Source organism: Vanellus vanellus, assembly GCF_965231255.1.
Source record: "Vanellus vanellus genome assembly, chromosome: 1".
Classification (NCBI taxonomy): domain Eukaryota; kingdom Metazoa; phylum Chordata; class Aves; order Charadriiformes; family Charadriidae; genus Vanellus; species Vanellus vanellus.
Window position 1 is genome coordinate 22,942,773 of NC_138905.1, and position 21,951 is coordinate 22,964,723.

Below are 21,951 nucleotides of genomic sequence, written 5' to 3' on the forward strand. Positions count from 1 at the left end.
GAGATGGAATGCTTACTTCTATTTCTCAAAGAAAACAAACAATACTGTATCAAGGATGTCTGAAAAAAATCAAAGTTCTTGGACTTGATTTTTTTTTAAATCAGTTTATTAAGAAAAAGCTTTTCTTTTTACATAGAAAAGATACAGAGAAGGTAAATCAGTTCAGTAGAGTTCATTACCTCATGTAATAGCTGTACAACTGAATCTTAATGACAAAAGTTGCAGAAAACCTAAATCATATAAAAAGCCACCTTCAAAATAAGACTCTGACAGAGCAAGAACGAGACACAAAAATGAACAACAATGAACAATTGTGACTAACAAGTATGTAGAAAGACACAGCCAGTACACCACATGAGGCCTCATGCCAAAGGATATTCCTGTTTCAGTATTATGCCTTCAATGGGGAAATCAGATAAATTTAATTCTTTAAGACATTTCGGTATCCAGTGTATCCTGCAATTTATTATTTAATTTTCCAGCTTTTCAGAGCTGAAAATGCTTTAAAATTTTGCTTAAAAATCAACTCTGATGAGATGGATATTTTGTTTTTCACAAACAAATTCTAAAATTGTCTTGTTTTGTCTTGTCTGCCAATGGCAATTATTAGATTATTTTCCCAAGGATTCTATAAAGGAAAATAAGACAACAAGAAGAATACTGAATTCAAAGCTGTGAACTGAACTGAGTACTCCTGCACTGCTGTCTGTGACAGCCTTTGCTGAAGCTTGCAGAAGACTGCAGAGATCCACCACGGTGCCTTTGGGGCACCTTCCTGTCAACTCGGGCAAACTCACCAGCTCTCCACTGACGACATGGTTAGGAGTACTATCGGCAAGTAAAACGGTCTCGCAAACAGGTATTGTGCAGATTAAAAAAAATAGACATGGGGAAAATAATGAGAATAGACACTTGAATGGCAACAGAAGACAAAGATTTATTTTTACTGACTGTCAACTGGTGTTGAGATTGCTTGAGAGACGTCCAGTAAATTTGTAAGACCACCACAGATGTGACTACATATGCATATTCTGTCTAGCTCACTACCACGCCCTCTCTTCATAAAGGCACTAACTATAAATAAGATGACAACAGACAGGTAAAATGCCAGAAAAAAAAATGGATTGCTTGTGTGGATTTCTATGTTTATGTTTGTATACATTCATGCTTTAAATGTACAATTTTAAAATTAATTTTAAAAGTCACCTTTATTTTGGCAATACAACTGATAAAATGAAACATGCAGAACACACAGCTCGACAGAACTCAGTGCATAATTTTATCAGAATGAAGCAGTTCTTTATCACTCTTTGTGAGTTGGGAATACATTCATATTACAAGGCAAAAAAAAAACCAAACCACCCCAAACAGACAACATCTGGCTTCTGTATAATGCATCTGCTTTTCCACATCTTCTCCAACATCTTTGGATAGTAAAATCTATGTCTGACCACAGGTTAAATTGTATGGTTATATTTTAACAGTCTTCATAGTGCAGCAAGGCAAGACAGAGCTGCCTGTATTCACTGTTCTATCTCCAGGCTATCCATTTTTAAGTCAGGGGGTTTAAAGCTAATCACTTCTTCATAGGTGAGTTCTGTAGAGAGGGTGAAAGGGAGAGTTAGGTGATATTCTCTTCAAAAGAAAAATATTCCAGACAAAACAGTTCTATGGATGCATGTGACTTGTAGTTTGTATTTGCAGCCTTTTTAGAGCCCGGATCCAAAAATATACTGAATTCACCAGGAATCCTTCTGTTAACCTCAGATTACAAATTAAGACACACAAATAATGCTACCGCACAACGTGTCTGTCCCCTTCAGCTAATTACTAAAACACACAGGCCCTGAAATGGAAACATCAATTATGCTGTCAGATGACCTGCCAAAATGATGTAATAAAAGACAAAATGTAATGGAAAATGGAATCTTTAAAAGCACACAAACAGGTTTTAAAATGTACGCTTTTAACTGCGGAGAATGTTCTTTATCATCTCTCAGTCAGTTGCCTTCAACATAAATCACTCCAATTCTGCACTAATGCCTTGGGATCTAGGGTTTTTTTCTCATATATTTTATTGTAAATAATTTTAAAGTCTTCTGAAAAAAATACTCTTTTGTCTTCGAAGCACCTAACAGTTCTATTTGCATCAAGAAAGGCTCAACGAGAAACACGGATTCCTGCTATTGTACCCTGCTTTAGGAATAGCCCTTTATCTTTTCACGCTGACAGTCATGTCCTGTTTTGTGCCTTCCACAGTAATGGGAGTATGTCATCAGTGGCTACTTCCTATGTATCTTCTGAAGTTAGATATTGTATTTTAAGGACCAAATGCTGTTCACACATAACTATATGGTTAACGATGCATTACTTCAGGATCTGTTTTCCAAACAGTGATGTTTAAATCATATCAAACTTGTGCCTATTAGCTTGTTTATTAAATAGATCTGTCCGAGACAGCTGCTACACCTGCAAGTGGACCCAGCACTCCCCTAAAAAGTATGCAAAAATCTTGTGTACGCTCTGGTTGTGTTACGCTGTAGCATGGTGTACGGAGACCACCGTGCCAGCTTCAGGGAAGGATTTCTCTGAAAGAAAATTTGTGTGCAGAACCCCCGAGGTGGAAGGATTCGTTAGGTGGCTCAGTGATTGACCTGAAGCTATTAAGTAGCACCTGGCCACAGGCAGCCAGGTAGAAGCTAGAGAGGTCCTGACTGAACTTGGAGCAAGCCAGCGTCCTCACAAATCGCGTGCCTGGGACTGTATTAGAAATTATTCCTGCTGCCTGTGCATTGCATGCTTATGAAGCTCTGTACCCGGTTCTTGTGCCACCTTCTCAGCTGAGAGTACGGATGTTGAGCTGGGATATGTGCAACTGGAGCAGCAGCTAAGGAGAGACAGTGCACGGCATTCAACTCTGAATAGCAAACTCTTGGCCTCCAAAATTTTAAATATTTTCTAACAGATTAAACATGTCAGAAGAAAATCTATGAGCTTGGGCTGCAAGCCTCAGCAGTGTGCAATGGAGGTCAAGGAAACTCTTAAGTGCATAATGTGTAAGACAAAGCGTCTGAAATCTCATTTTACTTTGGTGCTCAGCCCCTCTTGGGATCAAGTGCCACCAATTTTTAACTCGAACAGAAAAAGAGGGGAAGCGTGCCATTGACATCTTGAGAAACTGGGTCAATATTTCATCAACAATACAAACATTTTATGCAAATGGTCACCTTTCATGTCTTCTTACTTAAGAGCTGCATGTCCTGTGCCAGTTTTGAGATTTTTGTTTCAGGCCCTCCCCGCCCCTGCATAAAGAAGGAATTTGACCTGTAGTTCCAGCAAGGACAGTGATGTAGAAAAATATGATACTGTCATTCCTAAAGAATTCACCTCCACATCCTCATTTCAGGTCAGAAAGTGTTAAGCTAAGATTGTTCCTGAAATAATTTCCACAGAGTTTCATCACAAACAGAAATCAGCTTCATGACTCGGAAATTGTTAAACTTTCCTGTTAAAGACTCAGTCTTTAGAAACTTTTGTTTAGCATAAAAGAAACCATCCACTGGTAAGCACAGCAGCAAATTGAACATCCCTCTCAGTAAACCCTCTCGGTATGGGTGGTGCTGTGCGCTGCCAGGTTTTGCAGAGGAGAGCATGCATAAGGAATAAGTGATACTAGTCAATCCTCCTTGTTTGTACGGACGCAATAGGCTTCTAGAAAACCCTTTTCAGAGCTCTAGGAGGTTGCTTTATTGTAGAAAGATCCGTGACCCTGCTCCTATCTTTAAGATGTATTTGCTGTAGTCAGTCTGCTTGTCTCCCCTGCAATGCTCGGGATAAAACATGGCACAGATGCAAGGACACGAGTAAGACATGGGAGGACAGTATTTTTCATCATAAGCCTACCCACTATGCCAATATATTTTTATCAAACCTTTCTGGAGTAAAAGTTACAGAATATACAAATAGAAACAGATGAACATTATTTTATAGAATATATGTTTCATCTTAAGCCAAGGAAAGGACTTTATTGATAAAGAGGAACAATTACTTTTCTAGAACAATGCTCTCAATTTAAAAATGTCTAGTAAGGGATTTTTAACATAATATGTCCTAATTAGACAATGATGAAATTGAACTGCACTTTTCAGTATACCTGCAACCTAAATGTTTAGCCATGTTACTTCCGTGATACTATAGTGCAATGATCATGATGCAAGCATGGAATTAACTAATAAAAAATGTTGTTGCAGTATTTCTCAAGAATGGGTTTTGGGGTGTCAATCCAAAGTAAAATCATCAACTCTCATCTCAAAAAGCATCGATAACATGGTTTATCTATTAATGGCTATCTAAAGAATGATTAACAAAATACACATCTCTGGAAAATACTAATTTCTGGTTCTGAAGAAAGCTAGACCAGAATCCCAGATAGTGTCACTTGCCCTAGGACAGTTACTTCAGCTGATGATCTGACCTGGAAAACTAAAAGCAAGACAGAATGTGTGGTTACCAGATAACCAGCATCAGCTTTTAGTTAAGATGAAACCTGCTATAGGGAATCTAGTGAGGAGATGATAGGATGGGGGAAGGGAGTGAAGTCCAGGGAGGAAAACCAACCCTTCCCACATCTCCACTCCCAGAAGCACAAGGAAAACTTATTTAAGTAAGGTTTTGTTCTGCTACATGTGTTAACTACTGTGTGCAATTCTGTTACCTTTCCATTCATCTATGGTTCGCTCCTTATTCTCTATGGACTCATCGTACAGCTCGGCCTCAGGTTCGTCATCTGGATCGTGATACTGTACAAAGTATGGATGGGCAAGTGCTTCCGAGGCAGTAATTCTTTTATCGCTGTCTAATATAAGCATCTTCTCAAGAAGATCCACAGCTAAGGGAAAAAAAGAAACATGGTTCAAAGCCAGAAGAGACGATTTAATAATAAAAGAGAAGGCAACTGTTTACACACAGTCTATTCTCACTCACCTTAAACACAGTTAACATTATTGGCAAACCCACAAAATTTAGGCAATATAAGAAATAAGCTTTGAAGATTTTGTACTGTGAGTACAATTTTCAGATCTGAAGGAAACTTTTGGTTTGCTTGTGGTATACACAAAGGTTCATTATAGTCTATTTGATATCTGATTCACCTCTCCAGACATCCAAGCCCTTCGTTCTGAAAAGATCTCCGTATGCTTAAAAGTTAAATACCCTGTGTTGAGCATCACGTGCTTAATTTGGTCCTGATCAGTATAAACTAAAGTAACTTAAAATTGTGAATGTGAGATTACGCTTTAATTAGCTGCACCAATGAAATCATCATATGAAAACCCCAAAGCAACTTTACAGGACCCAGCATAAAGAAAATATGTTTGAAGTCGACAGCTGCAGAATATTAGGAATGAGAGAGATCAGAAAGTCTGAAATTGTTTTTATATGGAAAGTTTATCATAACTATTTAAAATATTATATAAAAATTATTTTTAGTGCTTTAGTGTCATTAATTTGCCTTTAGGATATTAATATGTAGCATGCTCGCCCGTACTTAACGCAAATAAATTCAATTTTTTGTAAGTAAGCATTCACAGCTACTTGTATTTATAAAAAAAAAATTCTCTTTTAATACAGAGAATGAATTCAAAACATTTTAACTCATAACACTTCCCCATATACAATGTTTTAATGTGCACTCAATGGAACTGACCAGGCACTGTAGTAAGATGACTCCAGTGACTCAAACGTCTCCTTTGCCATGTCACAAGAAATGGTTCCTAGAAACATCTCTTTTGCACAGGCAGAACCAATTGGTTAGACATAAAAACAATTGTGCGGGATCAGACCAAAGGTCTGTGTAGCCTGGTATCCTGTGTCCAACAATGGCCAATACATTCCTAGGAAATAATGCTCAAAAGGGTCATTCAAACAGCTATACTTCCTGGTATGTTCTTCTGCTTGCCAGCAATTTACAGCTCATGGCCTTCCTGAGCCAGAAGCGATGCCTCTAGTCTAGACCCCGTGAGATTTTTATTTATTCTTGCTATATATAGCTGGCTTTTGCTTTTCATCCACAGACTGTTTTCCTTTAGGAGGTTCTCGTAATCTCCACCAGAAACAAAAGACACAGGCTTCATGGAGGGAGAACAGTCTCAGGACAAAAGGTCAAGCAATGCTCTTCTCACTGGTCTGATCGTTATCACATAGGATCATATAGCAAAGGAAGGCTTGAGTTCCCATGTTAGTGAAAGATTGAACCTATATCAGTCTGACTTTCTTACCTAATGGATTGGCACCCCGAAATACTGCTTTCAAATCCTGTTGAGGCATATGTGGAAGAGATTCAATGTATTTTCTTGCCTAGGGATAAATCAATATACATACCACATGCACAGAGGTTAAATTTTGCCCAACAGTAACCATATCAACTCTAAAAAACAGATGTAATATTTTTTATGTTTCTTATACAGGGGAAACCTTTACATAAAACCATAACGCATGACTTTGTTTTAAACAGTCACTCCTGTATATTGCACAATAAGCAAGAGAGTTTTAAACAGGTATATTTTCCTCTAAGGGCTATGTGTTAGCACTTATGTTTTTGCCTACACTTACTGGTCCATTACTGTATATCCCCAGGGAACACATACATGTCAAGTTCAAACAGAAATTAGGGATCTAAATCATCTTTCCATTACCCTCAGCAAAGTGGTATTATCCAATCTTTGTCCTTCCCTCCTCTCCCTCCTCTGTCGGACAGTAGCTTCACCAACCAAAGAACAAATCCTGATACTTGCAGGGCGCAGATCTTCAGATGTTTAACAGAATTTATAGCTTGCCTTGTCACCGTGGCTGTGAAAGGCTCATCCAAACTCAGCTAGGAAAAGCCTACCCAAGTATCAGACCCACAAATGTCTGCATGGAGCCTGACTTTACATGCGCTACTAATTTCTGGCCTGAGGTAGATATACCGGCAAGAGAAGAGAGTGAATGCTGGTCCTAAGGGTTGGGGTCAGACAGAACAGGGAATTCTGAAATCAACCCATCAAAAAAGAGGCAAATGGCTGTCCCCAAATCTGTAAAAAACCCAGCTGGTCTTTGAAAAAAAACGTAATCCTTTTAAGACATATTACAGAGATGTCTCCCTGCACGCTTAGCAATCCTGTTAGAAGGAAGCTATCTGCATTAGGCTAACTAAGCATTCTTGGCCTACTGAAGATGGCAAAGGAAATAAAAGTTGTTCATACCAAGCCGATCCATGGCTTCAAGTGAGATATCAGATTGAGAACTGTGGAACTCTTCTGGACTATCGTGAAGTGACTGTAAAATACTCTGACATATCATCTGTGCAATCCTACAACCACACTTGGGAAACAGATCCTGTCCTATACACTGTTCTCTCTGCCATCATCTTAATTCCCGCAGCTATGATGAACTGATATAAAGATATTTTAAATCATTACATAGGACAGTGTCTTTTCAAACTGTGTTCTAATTTAGCAAGGCAGATCTATTTATTTTTTTCTGCTTCTTGTAACATGTAAGCATATTCTATCAAAACCCTAGACTACCATTAGTGACACATTTCAGAGTCTTACTAAAAGAAGCAAGCCTTCATGTGCTATGTCCCCAACCTGTTCAAACTATATTAGCATTTTCCCTTTTTATTATGGGGGCCAACAGCAAGGCTTTCCAAAAGGATGACTTCTTCTTAGCAGCTGTAGCCGGTCATGCAGAGAACAATGTCTGAAGACCAGTCAGACACAGACTTCACTCCACCTGTTTTATGCCCCTAATGTTCATAAAGGCAGTAAACACCTGCTAGGCTGCTCAGGGTGTGCAGCTCCTATCAGAGTTAAGTCTTCCAGGGTGTTGGTTTATACATATATATATATATATATATATATATATGAACAGCAGAGCAAAAGAGAGCTGTCACATTCTTGCATTGAAGCTGTTGACTAGGGCAGAAACAAGAGGTAAATTTATCTTATGACAAACATCTGTGGATTTGTGGATTATTTATTTCTGTATGGACATCAATTAACATCGCTAATCCAAATACGACTGAACAAAACACAGGCAAAATTATCTCAAAACTTGTCCAGAAGTCCTTTGAAAACAACACAGACCTATCAAAGTATATTTATCAAGCTGTCCTTTCTGCTTATATATTCACCACAGAAACCCAACCAGTAGAATCCAGAAATTTAAATTATTCTAAAAATAATGAAATGCAACCATCATTTAAACCCATATTAACATGGAAGACTGACAAAACAGCTCAGTAAGTTGTGCTGAAACATCTCCTGAGGCTGATCTTTTCATTTCCAATTCTTTAATCCTCTACTTTTAACTGAAAATAGGCTTGGCATTTCAGAAAGCCTCTGATCTTGCTGTTAGAGGAACTGAAAAAATTGTCCAGGACTGCAACCTGCATTAAGAAATATTTAAACAATAAGGCCAAACTACAAGGTAAAGAAGAACTAGAATGAAGGAACAGAATAGATGCTCCTTGACAAGAGGCAAGTACCTCCAAGCAAGGTACGCATCTCCTTTGACATCGCTCCTCTAACCAGGCAGCAGCAGCCCAGAGGTGACCTAGCGGCACTCCCACTCATTAACTTGGTTTTTATGTTCTCCCTATGCTCTAGAGGTATAATTAGCCACAGTAAAGCAGTTTCAGGATTCCTGTAGCTCACTGAGGTATGCTCTGAAACACAAGAAATTAAAGACAAAAGCAGATGCTATCTCCAGTAAATATTTAAGGTGCTTAATCTCACAATCAAAAAGCTCACAAACTGACTAGTTATGGGTAAATCACACATTTGCATACCCTACTCTGAACACGTTACTGCAAAACCTGTAGGATCTTCATAACACATATAGGCTATACACGGACCTATGCTTAGGACAGCACAGTCTGAGATTTGCTGGTTCATCCAGTCCCTGGCACAAGGATGGATCCTCCTCCTGCCCTGGCCATTCCCAGGTGCTGGGTACCCACAGACTCTGGGGCTTTGCGTTGGCCTGTGCTTATGAGGTTTCATTATGCTCAGACTTTCCAAAAATCCAGCATTGCTCTGGCTCTCCTACTGCTCCTGCTTACTTCCCACTAGTGTATTCATTAGTAAGTTCAAAGAAAACCTGTCAATAAACACACAAGCTGAAAAATAGCCAATAGTATTAATCTGAGGTATATACAAAAAAGTTTTACGAAAACAGCTTCAGCTCAGGAGGTATGTGTGCGCTGTTTATCTGAATTTTTACACTGTGCCTATCACCTGCCTCTACCAATCAATACCACATCTCCTCCCTCAGCTGGATATCCACAGTTATTGCTTAAAGTGAATCCTTTAAGTGTAGCTTTAGCAGAGAAACAAAGTGGAAATTGTTCTTTTACTAGATTACTATTTTAAAGAAGTCATATGGAGAGTTAAAAAATCACACCGTTAACTACAGATATTATCACAAAAATGGACCTCACACAAGCAGAGATGAAAAAAATATTAATTTCAAATTAGGGATCTAAATAAGAGCACTTGTGCAGAACACACATTATTTGATTCTGATATCTCTGTTTAAATCCCTTACAACAACAGAAAGCATAAAAATTACAGAGACATCAGATTTAATAACAATAATGTAATGCTCTGAGCTGAGCATCAGTTTGAATTTTTTATTGTAAGTATAGCAGCAAAAGAGAAGATCATCAGGACCAATTGCAAAACTCCTTTAAAAAACTGAGTACGTGAGAACAAGTATCAAAATTAATCCAGCTGACAGTCAAGGCATTTGGATACCCCTAAAAGGAACATTTTTTGAATGATGTTATTCTAGCTGCAAAAAATAGAGATAACTTTGAAGTGTTTGCCCATTTCTAAATCAGAGTATCTGTGTAACACAGCCAGTGACATAAGATGCCAATTAGAGTGATAGAAAGTCAGTTAACCGAACGAAGCTGTGAACTCACGTGTTCTGACGATATCTTCTTCAGAAGTTCAGAACTGGGTGTGCCCACAACTTCCATAATTCTCTTTAGTTGATCGATATCTGCATTATTTCAGGGAAATAAACAGCAAACAGTCCTTCTGGGTTTAAACAATTAATTAGCTTTCATGCAGATAGTTAAGAGGTTTGAAACTATTCAGCAAGACAATTCCATCATAGTCCGTGGAAGGATACCAATTCATACGTCCTTAAGCCTAGTCCTGGAGTATCAAATTCTCTATTGTACTATATGAATCTATCAGGTATGCGTGTATGTGGGAAAGGTGCTTGAAAAATATTGCTTTCCTGTCCTAGTTCCCAATTTAACATATTCTTAAACCTAATTTTAATAGCACATTTATGTTTCGGTGATCTGAGGGATTTCTGAAGAACAGTCTAATACGATACAGTACATAGGGCTAGATTACCAATCTGAGGGCTGGTAAGTGGAAAATTCTCATTTGGTAGCTTTAAAACTCTGTGTTATATCAGTCTCAAGATTAAAAACTTTGAAAATGTTCATTTTTCATTGTCATATACAACCTGTGAAGTATATTACATTTTCCCTAGAGACTCAAGGTTATTTTACAGCTTTATTTGAATGGAGGTAATCATATAATTGTAGACAATATTTTATAACAGCAAAAAATATCTTATTTCTTGAAAACTCGATGTCCTGGTTTTTCCAAATACCACATATCATGTAATCAAACAGTCTGAAGCACAGTCGTCACCCAGATGATGAACATCTGGACAATGCCTGTGGTTAAAATAGAGCCTAATGATGCTGAGCATAACAGAAAGGTCAGTGGGGAGACTTGGTCTCTCAGCTCTCTTCACAGTTTTGCAGGCAATTCTAATGTCATGTTGTTTTGCACCTGGCTACAGCTCAGTTTTAGCAGAAGCGTTTGCTTTTTGAGGGCTTTCAGAGTAGCGAGAAATGTCAATATTGAGAACAGAAGAATGTGCCTTTGTTTCTCATATTAAAAACTTTCCTCCTCTGCTGCAGTTGTTTCCTCATTATCTGTTTTTCTTCAGTTTTCTTTTATTATTTTACTCTTTTTTCCCTTTTGCCAGCGCAGGAAATGCCAATGGAAATCCCTGACTCTCTAGCAGGGACCACAGCACAGCGCTGAAGAAAAAGAGGGTTTTGTTGCTCCTGTAGCATTTCTGGAACTGCTGGCTTTTTTTTATAACAGGACACAACATGCCTATTAATTCACTTATTATTAAAAAGGGTTTGTTTTTTTTTTTTGCATTTTAGGAACTTCCAGCTTAAAAGCAGTTCTATTTTAAAAATTATATTAGCTGATCAAAAATTATTTCCTTTACTCAGCTTCAGTTCTAATGTATGTTATTTCAGCAAGACACACACATGGAAGAAATCTGCTCTGTTCTAACCAAGTTATTATTTAAATACAGATACACAACAAAGAATAAATGTAACTTACTGTTGTTTAGGAACATCTGTTACTGTTTTTTTTCCTACCAGTGGCTCTCATATTCAGCTGTCACATACACTAAACTGAATGAGTAGTAAAAATATTTTACTGTTTTGGAAGTTTGTTACCTCAGAAACATTTCCATAGAAACACTCAAGTCATTAGAGAAAAAAGGAAGAATTAGAGAGTATTTTTATAGCTGCATTTTATATTTTATGTTAAGGATACAATCATTTCCTGGAAATAAGGCCTTCCCTTTCAATAGCTCTGCCATGATGCATCCAACCGACCAGATGTCAACTGCCAAAAAAATGAGAGAGAAATGGGTACGATAAGTTGGAGAGATCCTTAATCAGAGTTGCCTCTTGGTTTAAAACTGCCGCTATATCCAGCTGTACCAAAACGCATGTCTTCACAGTTTACCTGTTTGATTGTAGTGCATCCAGTTTAACATAATTTCTGGAGCTCTGTACCATCTTGTTGCGACATATCCAGTCATTTCATCATCAGTTTGTCGAGCTAAACCGAAGTCTAAAATCTACAGAATAAAAATAAAATAAAATAAATAATAATTTAAAACATCCCTTTTCACTTTGTTATAGGTACCGATTTTCCCCATTACTCATTTCTGAGTTTACCTATAGTGCCTGACCATCGGTGAAGTAAAACAGCAACGCTCTGCAGACGAGCTCATCTGCTCTCCCTGCTGTCCCCCTGCAGCCCCGCAAAAAGATGCTCCGGCTGCGCTGCGCCTGGCCCTTTGTCCTCTAAGGCAAACTTTACATTTTGCCTCAAGTTCACTGACATTCATTTGCTAAAAATAAGGACTGTCGCTATTAAAAAAAACCCGAAACATTATCAACTGGGAATGTTTGTGTAAAATGCCAACGGCAAGTGCCATTTAAGCATTTAAAGACCACACGAGCTGATCCCAAATCTGCAGAATTTCTGTAGTTTCCCTCTCATGTCTATCTAAGCATTTACCCAAATCAAGCATCATTCCGATGCCACTAGGAGAGAAACATATATCCTGCACAACAAGGTAGATGTAAATCACATACCATCTGTTCTCGGCAGAACTCCCCCACCGAAACAACAAAGGAGCTCTGTGTAGGTACACGTATTACTCATAGGCTTGATGGCAAAATGTTCCCCTCCATATGCTCTCCCTTTCTAAGTTTACATCGACAGGAAGTTATTTCAATTAAATTTTTCCTGCTCATTTCTTTGCTGACTATTTTTTGATTAGTCTGTGTCCCACTAATTATGGAGCTAAAAGGTATCCCTAACTCTAAGAGAGACTGTTGTGAAAAGTGTACCATCTGAGCCTCAGCGCTGTTCGTTACGTCAGTCATCTGAGCTAGTTAGCATCTCTTCAAATAGAAATGTGAATTAAGATCAGTGGCAACCTCCCATGATGAAATCCAGGATTATTTATTAAGCTGATGCTAATCCTTTTCATCGGGAGTAAGACAATTTTAAGAGTATCGTTCAAAATTCCTCAGTTATAATCCAATTTAAAGATACAAAAAGCCTAAAGAAAAATATTAAAATATAAATAACACATTAACATCTTTACTTCTAATATACTTTAAAAGCATTACTGATTTCTTAAAAAAGCAAAAATAAAAGCATGAGGCAAACAAGGCCTGAATAATGGCATGAAACTCAAACACTAATGCCCTTATTTTTGTAAGGGTTTCGGCAATATTTTTCTTTAATAGGTGATCCCTTCTATCAAACATGTACACACAAGTTTTCCTTCATTTTGCCTCTATTTTCTTTTTGTTTGTACCTGGAAATATCCACTAGTTTGTCCTATTAGAAAATAATTTGGTATCAGAGGAAGTAAAACTATAAATATAAACAAAGCAAAGAGCAGTGTAACAAATGCCAGGCAGGGAGGTGCACAGATACCATAAGAACAGAAAAAAGGATAAGAAGTCTCTACTTCCAGTACAAAACCACAGCACACATTTCAGAGTGCATGATCAGACCCAGATGACCCATAAAATTTCACAGATGCTAAACATACATCCATGAAGACATTAAAGGGATAATCATGAAACTTGGCTGAGCATCTGCAAGTGTCACTAAACCAAACAGGAACTACAGTTTCTCACCACAGGTCCGGATTAATGGGAGAACGTAACTGCACTGCTCTTACTCACTATTGTGATTTTTTGCTGATCTTGTATGATTCGGAATCTTTTCTTAAATCCCTCGCAGCTGGAATAAAATGATTACATCAGAGTCCCAGTCACAGGGAAAAAGATGTTTCTGGCTGTCATGGAAAAACGCTAAACTTCTCATTCTTAGGCTTAAAGGCTTAGAAAGCTAGAAGACATCTTTGCCGTCTCCAGAGCCTCATGCTTTTATGTAACATCGTATCACACAGATACACAAAGACATGTATTTACATAGACGTGTGCATTAAAATAGCATTTGAGAAGTGTGGATTACAGGGTTCTTGGGGTTTTTTGTTTGTTTGGTTGTTTTTTTGTTTGTTTGTTTTGTTTGTGTTTTTTTTTTTTACTGCCTGTAACTGGTAACATAACTGGTAATACTGGTATTTTTTTCATATAATTATTTAATTTGGCTTGTATATTCTATAGATATAAAAATAAAACTTATTACAAGGCTTCATCTAAACATGGCAGGTACAGATACATATCACAGGTAAAACTTTCAGGATATACTCAGTTAAGTACTCACTCATGGGCCAAATTACTAGGCTACGTACCATCTGCGAGGAACTAGGGATGAACATTTTGCAAAGATACTTGTGCTTACATTAAATTAACATTTAGGAGAAAGAGCATGTTCATGGAAATGGGTTTTCTATGTCAGGGGAGCAACAGTAGCAAACAGCTGAAATTAATGGAATCAGAAATAAAAATGGCAGCTAAAGTTTTCTCAGAAAACTGTCGTCTTGACAGCTTTTACAATATTCTTCATTACAACAGCGTGATACCTACCCTCAATTCACAGTCTTCATTTACAGCTAGGTTACTGGGCTTCAGGTCCTGTAGCAGAAGAGATAGAGTTAGTCAAGTGTGACTTTAACCTTCTAAAGTATATTATAACTACGCCTTAGTAGCCCATTTGATGCACAGGGGGACACTCTCCATTCATTTTTATTATTGTAATAAGTGAACTCACCCGGTGGATGATTCCAGCTGAGTGAATATACTGTGAAACAAAAAGAGGAGAAAAAAAAGTAAGATTGGAAGTTGGAGGTAAAGGAAGATATGTCACTTGTCTTATCTTTTCGCTTCTGAGACCGATTGCCTTATAGACAGAAAAGACTTACGTCACACTACATTTTCAGATCAAATGGAGGTATGACGAACTTCAAAACCTCCTTGTTTTGTCTTATCCAGAGCTGGATATTTCACAAAAGGTAACACGAAGATCAGCTTCTACCATAACAGGCAACACTTGCAGCAATTCTTCTGTTGAAATTTTCTTACCAATTTGGAATTTGTTCCAGTCTTATCTGGATGTCCATGTTGATCAGCTAGCGGCTTGGTGAAGTCAGTGGCCTAGGGCGCAGTATGGTTGACTCCTAGATGATGTAAGTCACCTTCCCATACTGTGAACACTGAATGTGGGTGAGATACTTGTGCCCTGGGACAGGTTAGCGACCAAAATACCCACCTAAGCCAGAACATTGCTTCAGGTCCACTTCCAAAGCAGGGACCCACAGCAGTATTCCAGTGGCTATTCAGTGTTTCTGCTATTTTATATAAAATATTAAAAATCAAAGATTGAGAAAAGCTTACTCTGTATTTGCCTATTGCTCACTTGTAAGGATTAGCAGCCAATTTATCTATGATCTTACAGACTGGGATCAGCAAGACCTTGGAAACCTCTTCTATTCTCTAGAGGTGAATTCACCTCCTTTTTTAGGAGCAGATATACAGGCAAAACCTGTATATCAACTGGGAAAACCCTAAGAAAACACAAGGGCACTATTCTTGTTCCAGACCTTCGCACTGTTTATCAGAAGGGCAGGGCCACCCCGAGTGCTCCTCACACCAGCTATGAGCAGCTGAACGAAGAGGAAACCAACCCACCGCCTGCAACAGAAGGAGCTGTGCTCCTGCTCTGCAGAGACAAGGGCTCCTCTTGGTGCCACCAAGAAGCCCTCTACCAGCCAGCTCAAGAGCCTGCCAAACTACACAGCTCCACGCTAACGCTTTGTAGGCTCAGACAGCTTCTGTAGGGCACGAAGCCTGTGCTCCATACTGCTCAATGCACCTACCAGCGAGCCCAAAGCTTGCTCAGGTGTGTGAATACATGTTGTAATGACTCTGGCATAGATGTAAGGGAGGAATTATCCATGATCAAATGTTCTGTGACTAATGAGGCATGAGAATTTCAATTCCAGAAGAGATGAGCCACCATCAACCCTCCCCCTTCGAAACAGAGCCAGAAATGCACCTGAATGCATCTCTGAAATTAGTACTTACTTTAGAGCACAACTCTTACTATTATTTACCTCTGACACAACATAGCCTTACATTCAAAACCACAAGCTGGATAATTAACTCCAGAATCCATCTTCCTAATTAAGCTATTAACTTGAGTAAATGAGACAAAGCAACTAAGGGCTCAGTTCTGCAATTTTAATTCACTAAAATCTGCACTTAAATTGACAGGACCAGCATGGATGAATAAGAATTACTGTCTCAGGCACCAGGTGACTTGCTGAAAACCATGTAATAAGTACATTTCAGAGCCAGTATTTACCATGGCTTGCTTTCAAACATACAGTTATTTTCCATGTCTAAAATATCAATTACTGTTAAGTTAGCTACTAAAGCAGCTGACCCCTCTCTTTTCTTTTTGCTTATACCTGGGAAAATCAACACAGGTCTGAGAAAATGCTTATCAGCTAGTAATAGGACGCATTTTCTACATCTTATCTTGTTTACAGATACTTCTACGTTTAGGTCAGCAAAGTGATACATATTTTAATTCTTTTGGAAGAAAATTTTGCTACAGTTTCATTGCTAATCACCTGTGTTAGCTACTTGTATACATTTTAACTGACATGATTAAAGGAAACAATGACTTTACAGGCAGAGTAAATCCTAGGTGACTGTGTGCAACATCGTACATTGCTAGGATATGTTTTTACTTCCAGATGTTTTGCCAAAGAACCCAAGTAACTTGGTTATCTCTTCACCCATGTGACATACTCTATAAAAATCGGGGCTGTAGGTTTTCAAACTGGTTCATGTCTTTCAAATCAGAAATGTGAGTTAATTGTCCTACTGTTCTTTATCAATTTCACATTCTTCAGAAGTATTTTCACTACCTTCTCATGAGAGGGTAAGTGTCTAAAACACACACTGTGCAATACAGAACATGCACTTGAGAGACCATATAGCAAGCAATTCTCCATCAATAAGAACTTAGGCACTGAACTAAAAGTGATGTTCCAGCAGCGTGTTCACATGTATTGTGCATGTAAACATTTGCGGGTCTGGGGTTTTATTTTTGGTGAGAAAAATGACCAGATAACTGCTGAAATGATTGCTGCTACCTGTGCACTCCTTAAGACATAAATAAAAATCTTTAAGTACTGCCACTGCAGTGGACCAGTCATTACTACAACATTTTGGTTGCTGACTGTAAAACCCTTGCATTCAGCCAGTACCTTAAGACCTCGAAGTAACTGATAGATGAGAAACTGTATATGGTCATCTGTTAACTTCTGGCACTTGACAATGTTATTCAGGTCAGCACCCATTAAATTTGTCACAAGATACCTGTGAAAATAAAACACAGAAGAAAATAAAGAAACACACCTCATTTTAGATTGGTAGGATGTAAATTCTTCTAGAAGCAGCACATCTAAAGAGTAACTACACACTCCCATGTAGGTTCCTTTTCCATTTTGTACTAACACAGTGTTTATTCCTTTCCAATTGGCTTTTTATGAGTTCTACTAACGGAATCAGTCATGAGATTTAATATCACAAAAAATAAAAATCGTTGCAGTACATTAAAAGCTTTTAACTCTGTTTTCTCCATGACACACTATAGTAGTTCAGTGAAAAGAGAATGCATCATATTTTGAGATGAATAGGAAGTTTCACTCAACATCAAAGTGGGAGCCTGAGGCACTGAAACTACAGTAGCTGCAAGGCCCCAGAATATCTCATGATGGAGATTAACATTGGATTGGTTGAAATAAGAGTGTTTTGATTAACTTCCCTCCCTGCTCCCACTGGAAGTTTTTTTTTCTTTGACAAATTTTGCTGAAACATTGATTCTTTAAAAAAAAAAAAAAATGTCAGGACAAAAGGATACATCTGTCATTCCCAGTTCTCATTTGTGTAATTGTGCCCCAGCGTCAGTGGTGCTTAACTACTAACTAGTCAGAATGATTTTAAAATATTACTTACACTTCATTAAAATTTTCTATTGATGTTGCAGGTGTAAAAACATCTAGCAATCCTATAACCTGAAAGATGAGGGAATTGACATTTTATTTTTAGAAATCTGTAAAGCAACATGTAATTAGTATTGACAGTGCTTAGCGTTTTTGGCATGAAACTTACAAATACATGACATATCGCCCTCCTTAGTACAACCGGCACAATAGATGGTCTGTACGTGTGTGGCCTCAACTATCTCCATGACTAATAGAAAATTCTATTTGTTACAAAAAGTAAATATAACAAGACTTTAGACAATCAGAAATAAAGGCAGGAAAGATAATGTCTCACTACAGAAAAGCTGACACGTGACTTATAAGCTTGTTATACTTAAGATTACGCACAATTTCATGGGTTATCTTCTTCTTCTGTTGATTAACTTTTTTAGCATCCTTTCTCCAGGATAGTTTTCAATGTACTATATTGTATTCAGGCTTCAATTCATCGAGTTACTTTTAAGCAGGTGGATGGACTTCCAATGAAATCAACTGTTTGTCACATAAACTTAGTCAAGTACTGAATTACTTGGGGCCTGAAGTTCTACTATCTTTCATCTAGATATTACACTATCACTAATTTCAATGAGGGAATCTGCCCTTAATTTCCCAACAGAATCCAAATTCAGCAAAAGCAGGTTTGAGGTACTTTTTTCCTAGACAGATGTTTCAAGACCATCCAACAGTAGTGAGCAGATCACTCTTATTACTTTAGTTCGAGAAGAATAGGACTACTTGTTTTGGATTTCACTAGCTGTATCTTCAAGACAAAATTAGATCATTTTTCAATTAAAAGGCAGCCTTTTACTGAAAGCCTCTACTTTAAAGTCCAATGACTTCATAACATGTAAGATGACCAGGTTCAGGTATCTTGGGTAGCCAGAGAGTTGCATATACTTTTCTAAAAAGGTTGTACCTCACTGAAATTAAACCTATATTGCAAGCTTTTGTCATAAAAATCCAAAGAGAAAGAACTCACTCTTCACTTACGTTCTCATGCTTCATGTGCTTAAGCAACCTCAGCTCTCGGTAGGTCCTCCTCGCGTGAATAAGTGATTGAAAAGGTCTTGAAAGCTTTTTTACTGCCACCTTCTGTCTTGTTTTGGTATCATAGGCTGAACTAGAAGACGAAAAGAAAAAGTCCACGTTGAAGGCACGTTCTACTTTAAAGCTCTTAACTAGTTCACTGGAGAAACCTGTACTCTCTTGGGGGATCTTACTCCTTCCTTTGCCCTCTTTCACCTTCTACTCAGGGACTGGAACCGGGGGAGCAAGTCAGTAACTCTGAGTGTTCAGAGACTTTTTTTGCCATCTAGCAAATTACTAACGCTGATCCCCAGGTAACCCTTCCCCACATGGCAGGGAAAGTAACCAGAGGATTAGCTCCATTAGTGCAGCTCCAGCCTCCAGCTCCAAGGCAAGGCTCGTAGGGAATATGGGGATTCAAACTCTGGGTCTTACTGAACAAACTGGAGTCTTCACTAACTAGAAGAACGCTGCCATTGTTTCTAGCAATATTAATTACCTATGTGACCATTAGCTTGCTAGATGACAATGCCACAAAACCGGTATCAAATTAGGATGTTGACATAGCCAAGGCCATAGTGTTTCCTTGGGAAATGCTGGTAACAAGTGAACGATGGGTACGTGTCTCACACTCCAGCCCACAGATCCTGTTCACATACAGCATGTGCTTAACTTCATACAGCTGGAGATGCCCCGCTGACGAGGACACTAAATACACGCGCCACCATCTGCACAAGAGGGAGACCCACTGTTTTTTGTGCATTAGAAAGACATGACAAGCACAAAAAGCCTCAAATAAATGCTGCCTGTTATGCAGCACAGGAATAAAAATGATCCCTGTATGTATTACTCCATGACAGTACAGAGTACACTTATAAAAAGATTCCTTTTGCCACCTTCTCTTATGAAGAAAAAAAAAAGGTCTTTAAATTGTTAGTCTTAACCATTAAGTTAAAATTGTGTTCAATTAAAATACCTTGACATTCTGTGTTTAAAGTGCGGATAACACTATCTGTGCTTGCTAGAGAGCATTAGCAAGCCCAGAACCTTCACACACCTTTATCTTACAGAACGTTTTTGGAGTGACAAACACGAAAATTACATAATGTGAAAAATGCATGGAGTAGGATGACAACAGTCAACAGTTACACCAAATGCTATTAGCTCCTTATGTACGCGGTTTTAGACACACCTGCAAATTGTGGTAGGAGACACCTGCTAGACACAAAAAACTTTGATCATGCCTGGAGTAGCTCCTAAACTAATGCACTAGCCTATGATCAGCTCCAAGCAGGTGGACCCCTACAGGTAGTTGGTGCTCTGCTAAATTAATGAAGAGCCAAGTGAAGAGCAAAGCCTCTTTATTTGCAGGCAGCTGGAGGACAAAGCGATGTTTCTAATGAGAAGCAACAAAGGATACAAGCAACAAATGGGCAGGAAGACGACTGGCATCCGACAGGTGATCATGAGTTACCCTAGAATTCACCCAACCTCCGCAAAGGTCAATGCAGGGCACAATCCAGCAATGTTTTTGTTAGTTAAAAACAGAGCAAGAGGAAGTAGATTTAATCAACAAGTTTCTTGCAGGCACCATGGAAGGAGTGAGTCACTTGTGAGATAAATGAAATAGATAAGAAGATTACTTAGCCAGTTTCTTGCAAGCATCACAGAAGTGGATCTTCGGGGAAGTTTTAAAAGTGTACAGGGTTGTGGCTTTGCTGAGCACCTCAGGAAGGGCATTCCCTGAGCAGAAGAAAGCAAGCATAGGAAGACTACAACTGGTATCACTCTGAGAAGTGGGTGCAAGGGATACAACAGAGATACTTGTTCTGACAGTAAGGTAGGGACACAGTTATTCAGGATATGAGGTCACCATGTTGCTCAAATACACGGAGCAGCTCAAGGAATGAATGGTGTGAGAAGAACTGGCAACAGAGTTATCTTAAATTCCACATGACTGGCCACAGGGACAACATGAAGGTTGCACAAGTAAATCTGAAGAAATAAAAAGGAAGCCAATGCTTAGCTGTTAATGCAACAAAGATTAGATATAATTGCCCTGCGTGTAATCCTGGACAATGAAGCCACTGGAGAACACCTCCAAGTCTTAGGAATACTAATTCTTTATATCCTTTCCAACTTTTTTTCCAGTGGAAACAGAAATGTTTATCCAGATAAATAAATAACAGTGCTGAAAACAGCAGTCTTTGCTTAACATCTCAGCTCTTCTGGTAATTCACAAGCCTTCCCACTCATGCTTGTACCGGTTTGTGAAATACTGTGTACATTAGACAAGGCTAAGAGGAATTAGGTTTTAAATCCTGTTATCATGATAAACATCCCTCTCCTCACAATTCTGAGGTCAAATGTGGGTTTCAGTGGTTTAAAAACCGCTGATCTTTAAGATGGATTTCTTTTTACCCTCCATATGACTCAAGGCTGCAAAGCTTTCAGATGGTACAAAGCACTATTTTTTTAGCTTCAGTAACTCTTATGACAGCAGCTTTTTAGACCCAGCGTGGAAGCACATAAGGAAAGGGGGGGAGGAGGGAACAAAAAATGGAAAGAGAAAACAAACGGCAACTTGAGTCCTAGGACCTCTAATGGGAAATCATGAATTGAAGCTGCACAGGCCAGGAACTGACTTGGGTTAAACGAGTTCTTCCACAGTCAAAAAACTGTACCAAATGATAATCAGAGCCAACCCCTTCAGGCTTTTTCCTTGCCTGGTTTACCACCATCATAACTCAAGTTATTAACAGTGAAGCATTCAAAAACACAGATTTTGCATTGTTGAACTCCCTTGTTTGTCAGATTCAAGGATGACTTGCATCCGTGATCTCTGCTACTGCCTCTGTGATCACGTTTTGCAAGCTTCAGGCCACTGCCTGCATTCCTCCCTGTGTACACTTATGCCTCCGATTTTAGGCTCAGTTTCCCCCTCTTGCTATTACATCATCATAGCTGCAATCTGGGTTGTCCCTTGAATCCTTCATCAACCCCCGAGTGAACTGTTAGGTGGCAGGATGAGCTGTTTCCCTTTTTGTTTGA

General features: G+C 38.6%; 1 protein-coding gene across 1 annotated transcript in view; it reads right to left on the reverse strand.

Annotated features, from left to right (window-relative positions):
* Nucleotides 1-107: 107 nt before the first annotated feature.
* The window catches only part of MAPK11 (mitogen-activated protein kinase 11), a 35,927-nt gene continuing 14,083 nt past the window's right edge, over nucleotides 108-21,951 (reverse strand). The window contains exons 2-12 of the mRNA XM_082486679.1: nucleotides 18,865-18,994; nucleotides 17,846-17,904; nucleotides 17,095-17,206; nucleotides 14,589-14,618; nucleotides 14,405-14,452; nucleotides 11,850-11,964; nucleotides 11,655-11,726; nucleotides 9,968-10,047; nucleotides 6,276-6,354; nucleotides 4,715-4,888; nucleotides 108-1,597 (exon numbers count right to left, since the gene is read on the reverse strand). Coding sequence (XP_082342805.1) covers nucleotides 1,524-1,597; nucleotides 4,715-4,888; nucleotides 6,276-6,354; nucleotides 9,968-10,047; nucleotides 11,655-11,726; nucleotides 11,850-11,964; nucleotides 14,405-14,452; nucleotides 14,589-14,618; nucleotides 17,095-17,206; nucleotides 17,846-17,904; nucleotides 18,865-18,994 — 973 coding nt within the window. The 3' untranslated portion in view covers nucleotides 108-1,523. The remainder of the gene's footprint in view (nucleotides 1,598-4,714; nucleotides 4,889-6,275; nucleotides 6,355-9,967; nucleotides 10,048-11,654; nucleotides 11,727-11,849; nucleotides 11,965-14,404; nucleotides 14,453-14,588; nucleotides 14,619-17,094; nucleotides 17,207-17,845; nucleotides 17,905-18,864; nucleotides 18,995-21,951) is intronic.